Genomic DNA, 9,164 nt, shown 5'->3' with positions numbered 1-9,164 from the left:
CGAGTTTCGGCGGAGATGCCTCGCCGCCGGGGCTAGGGCCGCTTGAGGCCGCCTTCCAGGCAGCTGCTTGCCTCGCGCCTCGCCTGACGGACGCGGCCCTGGGCTTCCTTCGAGGGCGTCCTGGGGCAGGGTGCCTGGAGCCCCGAGCGTCGGCGGCGAGGGTACAGCCGGGCTTAGGGTCCTAAGAGCCTGGGAGCAAGCGCGTCCCAGGGGCGGGGACCTCGGCCGGCGGGGGCGGGCCAAGAGTGGGGGCGGGAGACGGCTCCGGGGGCTCCGCGCCATTGGACGCAGGGCCCAGCGGCAGGAGGGGGCCAGAGAGCGCGGCCCCACCCCGCAGTCGGCAGAGCCTATAGCCGGGAGCGCGGAGCGCGGATAAATGTAGCGCCGCGGCGCGGGCGGCAGCTCTCCGAGGGCCCGGAGCGCGGCGGAGCCATGCAGTACCCGCACCCCGGACCGGCGGCAGCGGGCGCCTTGGGGGTGCCGCTGTACGCGCCCACGCCGCTGCTGCAGCCAGCGCACCCGACGCCCTTCTACATCGAGGACATCCTGGGTCGCGGGCCCGCCGCGCCCACCCCCACGCCCACGCTGCCGTCCCCCAACTCCTCCTTCACCAGCCTCGTGTCCTCCTACCGGACCCCGGTATACGAGCCCACGCCGATCCACCCCGCCTTCTCGCACCACTCCGCCGCCGCGCTGGCCGCCGCCTACGGACCCGGCGGCTTCGGGGGCCCTCTGTACCCCTTCCCGCGGTCGGTGAACGACTACACGCACGCCCTGCTCCGCCACGACCCCCTGGGTAAGGCGGCCGGGGTCATGGCGGGGCCGAGCCCGGGCGGCGGCGAGAAAGGCGCCACCCGGCAGGTGGCAGCGCCCAGGAGGCGGCGGGGGCGGAGGGGAGGCAACAGAAAGTTGTGGCAAAAGCGATTGAAAAGCGGCTGTCGGGCGCGCGCGGGGGACGGCAGGCGCGGGCCCCGGCGGCGGGCAGCCCAGTCTGCCCGCACCATGACTCAGATTGGTTTTCCTGCACCTTGCAGGCGTCGGGGCGCGCGGGCCCGGGCCGGACCTCGGGCGCTGCCGCTGGGGCCGGCAGCTGGAGGAGTCCTGGGGTCGCGTGTCGCCCGGGTGGGCTCCCTTAGCTGGAGGGACTGGGAAGGGAGAGCCAAAGCGCCCCGGGCCGCCCCCGCGGGGCAGGGATAGCTGCCGGGCCGGGGTGGTTACGGGGCTGGACCTGGTTCAACAAGCTTGTGCAGTGAAAGAGCCTGACCCTTTCCGTTCATACAGGAAATCTTGAGTTCTCGATAGGAGTAAATCTGGTTTCAGAAGCTGTTAAGTGTTTTCCTGGCTGCATGAAGCAGACCCTTCCCCCGGAGTAGTGCACGCTGCTGATTATTTTATCGACATCCTCAATACAGACAAATTCAGGAAACACTCGACTTCTGATAGCCGGGATCCGTTTTTCTGATATTGTTCATTTCCTCTGTGTGGGATGTGACTTTATGGCAGCTAAAATAACCAGTTGCTTCCCTTTTTTTTTTTTTTTTTTTAGGCTGTTTTGCCCCAGTCTGAATCCTGACGTAAGCAAAATCTCGAAAAAACAACATCGCCAACTTTAAAAGCATTTAGCGCAGGCCTGCAGACCCACGGACAGACGGACGGACTGACCCACACGTCTTTGGAATAGGAAGGGCAGCGCGGACACGTTGGCCGTATAGAGTTTGCGGGACTTGTCCCCTCAGTGAGTGGCCTAAGAAATAAGCCACCCGTGATCTGCACTCGGGTGGCCCTTGGTGCCCCCGGCTAAATGAAACGGGGCTCCTTGCCTTGGGCCACCAGGGTTTCAAAATCTACTCTGTTATTGGCAGCCTCTGCAGGCACCCTGGAGACAAATAACATTAATTAATTGACATTTTAATGTCATCAGTATTATGGTGTGGTCCCTCACTCAGTTCTCCACCTTCCTTTCTCATCGCTAGAGAGATTTGGGGGGGATTATATTTTAGTTCTTTTTTTTTTTTTAAAGTTATTGTGTTTTTGATTCCATTCCTGAGGGTTTGATGGCGCAGGCCCGGTGCGGCTCTGTTTGCCTTCTGGGCCGGAGGGGGACCCTCAGCCAGGCCGGGCCTGGGGGCAAACGTTTTCACAGAGCGCGCCCTGGGTTTCCTTGGGTTACTGCTGGGACTGTGCAGGAGGAAGCAAAGGGTTTTTCGAGATAGACCAACAGGAAACACATTGACGGAAATGTTGCCATAGCCCACGGGGTGGCTCTAACTGGCCGCCCCCACCGGCCGGGTGTGAAATCAGAGGAGGCCCGGCGCCCTCCAGCCAGGATGGGAAGCTCCACGCGCCCTGAAGCTTGCTCTTGGGCCGGAGGGCTTCCGTTGTAGCCAGGCCGCTGGACCCTGGCAGCAACGCCTTGGCTAGTGTGACAGGCCCACTCTTCCCCAACCTAACGGATATTTGGAAAGTGCGGTTCACCAAGGGAGAGGACCTCTCTGCAGGCCCTCTAGACTAAAAAAGTTGTGTATCAATTTTGAGAGCGACTGATTAAAGAGGGTCATGGTATTTTAAGCTCAACCTAGAGTCGGTGTTCTTTTGGGGAATCAAAATGATTGTATCTAGCCATGGATGTGATGGTGGTGTGTGTCTTTGAGCATACACGTGTGATCTTTGTGCACATGCCGTGTAGATGTGTGACTTTGGATGTTCCTGTGTCTGTGGGTATGATGTGTATTGGTGGGAGCGTGTTGGGTCCACATCTCAGGGGGTATACGTAAATGTGTCTGCTTGAGTGTCCCGTAGCCTCCCCTCCCATTCTTTGTCATCCCCAGTGCAGGCAGGGCCGGGGTGGGCCACGCCGCTTCAGGGCCCTCACTAAGAAGCGGCCCTCACTAACCGTCGCTTTTGCCCGCAGGCAAACCCCTGCTCTGGAGCCCTTTCCTGCAGAGGCCTCTGCATAAAAGGAAAGGCGGCCAGGTGAGGTTCTCCAACGACCAGACCATCGAGCTGGAGAAGAAGTTTGAGACCCAGAAATACCTCTCCCCGCCCGAGAGGAAGCGTCTGGCCAAGATGCTGCAGCTTAGCGAGAGGCAGGTGAGCTCGCTCGCGGGGCGCAGGCAGGCTCCTGGGGCGTGGGTCGCGGGGCAAAAGGGAGACAGTGGAGCCACAGGGAACTTTGGCGCGCCTGGATCGCTGTTTGGCTCAGCAGCTCCTGAACGGCTTCTCCCCGCCTCCCCAGGTCCCTCGGGATTCTGGGCTCTTGGCAAGTTTTCTTTCTGTCTTTCCTGTAGGTCAAAACCTGGTTTCAGAATCGACGCGCTAAATGGAGAAGACTAAAACAGGTATTGACATGGCTCTGTTTCTATGGAAATAAATATTTTTATCATGTTATCTCAATGCGAGGCCTGTTACAGGTTGTATGCAAAAGTCATTTGAGGGACTATTTAACCTCTTCACCTTGATTAAAAAGGCAAATAGTCCTGCTGAAATTCAGGATGAGTTGTTCAGGCGGCAGTAATGCTAAAAGCACCTAATGCGGTTCCTATATCAATTATGCTTGGGTTTTCACACACTGGCTAGTAAAACTCCCAGCTAATTGTTTTATAAACCCCATATGTTGTTTATCTAATTAACGCAGGAAAGATAAAGTAATTGACAGTAAATGACTTAAGCAGTTATCTTTGGGAGAAAATTGTTTCTTTTATTTACACAGCCACAATAAAACTAGGCAGAGCTCAAGGGTAAATATAAGGAAATAAACACTTTTAAGTCTTGTTTGCACTGTTTTTTAGAAGAATTAAATATCAAAGTGTTAAAAAATTATTTTCCCTCTACTTCTAGCTCTTAAAATGAATATAAAAACAGTAAGAGAATATCCAAGCCTGTTTGAAAGGCAGCTTAAACTTTCTAACAGTCTTTCTTCCAATGACCTTGTTACGCAATATGTGATAAAAAGTAAAGGCTAATTCAGTTTTTAAAGAAGCTCTGTTGACTTAAAGCTAAAGATTTGTTTTTGATGTCCTAATCTGGATGTCTTCTCCAAAGTTATCTGACAAATGCTGAATTTTTCATTTGCCAGTCTATATACGGTTTATAATAAATGAGATATTTTTGAAACAATAATGAGTGGGGAAATTGAAAGCAGCGTGCCTTTTAAAATTTAGCGATAAATTTCAGATTCCCTCTCAATATCTGATCTTGTGACTTGTTACATAGTTGTAAGCTTGGTAAATCTATTATTCTATAGTCTGGCTTTAGAAAAAAAACTTTAGCAGTATATCATAATATTTCTTCATAGTGTCTATGTGCATTTTAGACAAAAACAGGATTAAAAATTTACTAACTTATTTGGTTCTTGGTCAAAGGTAGTTTACCAGGGACTTTAAAAACAGTGGTTCCTATGTAATATGGGAATATTTTCCAGAAATTTCCTCCAGATTTTAAGTAAATTATATTTGTCTCTCTTTCCAGTTAGCAACATTCTTCCAGTTCTGCATTTTTTCTTTGCCACGATTGTGTAACTTGCTACACATATTTATGTGTGTATATGTTTGTGAGCTTACTCCGGAAAATGCATAAAAAAAGGATTCAGTCTAATAATTTTGAAACTTTATCCATAATTCACTATTTAGCATTCATATTTTTTAAATGTCTGAAGACTTTGTTAATTGGCAAGGTTTAAATATTTGAAGAATAAAGATAGTGTGTATCTGTAGTGATCTAATTTCTTTTTCTCCCTAAACTTTTAAGAACCTTGAGACCATGGGTCTGGGCTGGAGTTAAGCCTTCATCTGACATAGCACATTTACATTTATATTTGTGATTGGTGGTTCTTATCTGGCAAGAGTATAATCTTTCTCTGAATATGACAGGAATTTTATTTCTTCCAAAGTGAGAAAGAAGCACAAGTATGTATTTTCTGAATAAAAATATTATACCTGAAAGCAGTTGATAAGCTAAGAATTAAAAAGATGGTAGAAGATGAAAAGACATTTGATTCATGTCTCTCACTTCTTCATATCTCATGATCCCACCAATCTCCATTTTCATCCTCTTCGTTCAGGAGAACCCTCAAAACAATAAAAAAGAAGAACTGGAAAGTTTGGACAATTCCTGCGACCAGAGGCAAGACAGTGAACAGAATAAAGGTGCTTTGGATAGCTCTCAATGTTCGCCCTCCCCTGTCTCCCAGGAAGACCTTGAATCAGAGATTTCAGAGGATTCTGATCAGGAAGTGGACATCGAGGGTGATAAAGGCTATTTTAATGCTGGATGATGACCACTGACATTGGCATGTTCAGAAAACTGAGCTTTGGAATAACATTTGCCACAGAAAATCTCCATAGATGAACCGGAAAACTGTATGAGAAAGGGAATCAATTTTGGGTATTCTGGAAACCTAAAATGTGTGGTGCACTGGCTAAATAACAAACACATTGAAACCTTAATTTTGACTTAAATAGTTTATGAACTGATTTTAGATTGTATGATAAAGGGACTCTTCACTGATTAAATTCACCCCCTTTTTAAAAAGTAACTTGTTTTTTCTATTTATAAAAAGTAATTTTGAACTTTTTTGTTAAATTTTTAAGTTATAACTTTAAAGATTTTAATAGGAATTTCTTGAATGATTTTTCTATAACCTGTTTCTACATCCCACTTAATGGAAAATAAAGGGACATCCCAAATCCAGAGGTATGCCTTGGAAAGGGGGCCCACAATTCAGGCAGCCTTGTAATATTTTAAAGGAAACATTCCTTACTTTTTTGTTACATTCTTACACTGCTGCCTTAAATCCAAAACCATCTCAGAGCTCTTGTCTCGGGGATGTATGTGTTCTTTTCGTCAGAGAGATATATAATCAATATAAGTTGATAATCTTAAATGCTTGTTTTGCACTGTCACTTAGAACCTGTTTGACCAAGGTGTTAAGGGGATAGTACAGTCCAGTTCAAGCAGAGAAACTGACTCATCAGTGACTAAAATTAATCACAGATGAACTAGAAGTAGCAGATTAATTAAATGTAAGTAGATTGTAGATATTGTGTTTTATATTAAACAGTGTTTATAATGTGTGTATATATAATTGTTCACTGTAAAAAAGACATGGCCAAAATGGTTTGTTTGTTTTTTTAAATGAGTAACTTGTATATAAAATAAATCCGCCGGTGGGATGACTGACCTCTTTGGACCTCTCATTCTTCGATTAAAACAAACCCACACCTTTTCTTCCAGCGCCTGGGGTGACTGGCGCGGTGCTGGGCGCTGGGGCCGGGGCTGGGGCGTGGGGTCCGGCGCAGGAGCGTCTGGCGGTGCGTCTCACCGGCGCTCCTGCGGCTCGTGGCTCCTGGCGTCCTGGGGGCGCGGTTCTGGCGCTGGCACCTGAAAGGTAGATGTGAGCCTTTCCCCGGGAGTTTGCTGGGGGTTGGCGGGGGACGGGGAGTGGTGTGTGTGTGTCTGGAGCAGCGGAGGTGGCTCCCGCCTGCAGACCCCGAGCCCCGGGCGCGCCAGGCGGCGGGAAGGGAAGAGCAGCTGCGCCGCGGCGGAGCGCGGGGGCCGCCGAACGCCATCGATTCACCTTGGCTGGCCGGGCAGCCCGGGCCGCCGTCCTTGACCCGCGTGAGTCAACACTGCGTCATCCTTTGGCTGCCGAGCCCGGGTTGGGGGTCCGCTTAGGGGGAGGGGAGTACTTTGTGACAGGACAGCGGTTCTCCCTCTTCAGCGAGCTTCAGAATCACCGGCAGAGCTTGTTGGAACTCATTGCCCTCCCCATCCCCCGAGTTTCTGATTTGGGCAGGTCTGGGGTGGGCCAGGGAATTTACACTTCCAACAAGTGCCCAGGTGTTGCCCAAGCTGCTGGTCTGGGGCTCTAAGGTGCTTCTTGTGTGGAAAAAGCAGGTGGGACCCGCGTTCACCCCTCACTCCCTCAGAGGCTTCCCTCCTGCCGACAGTTCCTGCCAGTGTGGGAACAGGAGGGTGGCAGCGTTGAGGAGGACGAGGGGAGGTGGGCGCAGGGCTCCTGGCTGAGGGGAGGGAGCAGGGCTGAGAAAGAGGTATTGTGAGGGGAGGAATGAAGTGCTGAGCTGGGGGTGGGTGTGGAGCTGAGAGGAAGGGTGGGCTGAGGTTTCTGACCGGCCGGGTATTGCCAGCCCAGCTGCTTGCCTACTTGGGGCCGTCAGGTTCCTGACATTCCAGGAAACGAAGAGCCAGATCTGGGAGGGGGGAGTCCAGAAATCTCTTCCTCAGATTGGGATTGACGTATACACGCTACTATATATAAAACAGGTAACTAATAAGGACCTCCTGTGTAGTACAGGGAACTCTACTCAATACTCTGTAATGGCCTATATGGAAAAGAATGGATATATGTATAACTGATTCACTTTGCTGTACACCTGAAACTAACACAGCGTCGTAAATCACCTACACTCCAATAAAAATGAAAAAAAAAAAAAGAAAGAAATCCCTTCCTCTAGCCTGGGCCTCCATGGAGGCCTCTAGTTATTGTGGAGTTGGGTGCCTCTGGGCTGGGGTCCTGTGAAGGAATGCCTCTGCCCCTGGCCTGGCTTGACCAGGGCTGTGGCTTCCCAGACATGAGCACTCAGATGAAGAGAGTGAAAAAGTCGTTGCACTTAGGGGGTTGTCACACCCTGCCTCCTTAGATTCCAAGAAGGCCCATGGAATTACCTGTGAATTTTATTTATTTATTATTTATTTATTTTAATAATTTTTTCCATCAAACTTGCTATATTGCTACTTTCAGATAATTCTTTTTTTAAAAAAATAATGAACAGGGGACTCCTTTTTAGGAAACATTTATTTATTTATTATTTATTTTATTTATTTATTTTGGCTGCACTGGGTCTTAGCTGCGGCATGCGGGATCTTCCTTGCGGCGTGCAGGATCTTTTTTTAGCTGTGGCAAGCGGACTTCTTAGTTGTGGCATGCATGTGGAATCTAGTTTCCCAACCAGGGATCGAACCCAGGCCGCCTGCATTGGGAGCGCAGAGTCTTACCCACTGGACCACCAGGGAAGTCCTTACCTGTGAATTTTAATTTCTGAGAAAATTTGTCCTGGGTCCTGAAGCAGAGAGGTGTGCATTGGCCTGGAAGTTTAAAGATTTGGGTTGGAGTTTTAGTTCTTTGCCTCAGTTCTTTCATCTATTGAATGAAGATGGTCTAGTTGATCTACGTGACCCTTACCAGCACCCCAATTCCCAACTCAGTTCTCCCCAATGTCAGAGTCCAAAGTAGACATCCAGTGGGAGGGTCTCCTTTCCCCTCATCTGTAGGCTCCAGGCTCCCTGTCCCTGCCTGACAGGTTTCATCAAGGTTTCAAAGGTCATAGTCAGTCTCATTTGAAAAGAGGACTGTCTGTATCAGAGTCTGGGGAGAACAGGAGGCTTATGGGCCTAATATTGAATTAAAGCAATCCTGAAATCTGTGTGTGTGTGTGTGTGTGTGTGTGTGTGTGTGTGTGTGTTTCACTCCTGGAGATAACCTCTGGTTAATGTTTATTCTTGAGAATAACTGTATCATGACTATGAAGCAGAGGAATACAGGTTTATGTATTGATTGGCACTAGAAAAATTGAGGAGTGAAATCTTGTTTTAAAGTAGACAATCCCTGAAACCAGGCCATTTTCCAATTTAAAGCTATTCCCAATTCTCTTCAAGTTGATCACGTTCTGAATCTAAACATGTCCTTAAGAATCCACAGCATGTTACCTGGAGGAAGTACAGTATTTTCAGGACACAGGTTGGCATTAACTGTTTTCTAAAGTGCCCCATTGCAGATTGCCAATGAGTATTTACAAATTCTTCCTACAATCCAGGCATTTTTCATTTGTTTGTCTTTTGGCTATTTCATGTTGAAGCAGCATGTATGACCTTTACAGCACAACTCCTGTCTTGTTTTTAACTCTTTTTATCAGGAGATTCAACTTGAAAACGGTTATCATTTAGCAGAAAGACAAACAGAAAAGCACATTTTTGTAAGCAAAACGTTAATGATTGGAAGAATTGCCCTAATTTCACCATGACAGTGTGTGATTAATCCCCTGGGTCATGTACTTATACTTTAAGTTATTCAGTTCGTCAGTCTTTGATATTCAGAACCCTTTCTAACTTAATAGGATATTGATTTTGTTGGATGATGTACTTTGACT

The 9,164-nt window shown here is 48.5% G+C and overlaps 1 protein-coding gene across 1 annotated transcript; it reads left to right on the top strand.

Annotated features, from left to right (window-relative positions):
- Positions 1 to 432: 432 nt before the first annotated feature.
- HHEX (hematopoietically expressed homeobox) lies at positions 433 to 6,177 on the top strand. The gene is made up of 4 exons (XM_004326402.4): positions 433 to 796; positions 2,912 to 3,090; positions 3,288 to 3,338; positions 5,060 to 6,177. Exons 1-4 carry the CDS (start codon positions 433 to 435, stop codon positions 5,270 to 5,272), a joined length of 807 nt encoding a protein of 268 aa, XP_004326450.2. The 3' UTR covers positions 5,273 to 6,177.
- The last annotated feature ends 2,987 nt before the right edge of the window (positions 6,178 to 9,164 follow it).

This window comes from Tursiops truncatus, chromosome 16 (assembly GCF_011762595.2).
Source record: "Tursiops truncatus isolate mTurTru1 chromosome 16, mTurTru1.mat.Y, whole genome shotgun sequence".
In the NCBI taxonomy this organism is placed as follows: Eukaryota; Metazoa; Chordata; class Mammalia; order Artiodactyla; family Delphinidae; genus Tursiops; species Tursiops truncatus.
The sequence above is the reverse complement of the archived record's forward strand: the minus strand, read 5'-3'. Positions and strand labels throughout refer to the sequence as shown.

What these genes read in the sequence shown, in the direction of transcription:
- HHEX (XM_004326402.4), top strand. Translation starts at nt 433, where the DNA reads ATGCAGTACCCGCACCCCGGACCGGCGGCAGCGGGCGCCTTGGGGGTG. An exon ending in GCTCCGCCACGACCCCCTGG is followed by an intron (nt 797 to 2,911) that starts GTAAGGCGGCCG and finishes TTTTGCCCGCAG; the next exon opens with GCAAACCCCTGCTCTGGAGC. An exon ending in AATGGAGAAGACTAAAACAG is followed by an intron (nt 3,339 to 5,059) that starts GTATTGACATGG and finishes CTCTTCGTTCAG; the next exon opens with GAGAACCCTCAAAACAATAA.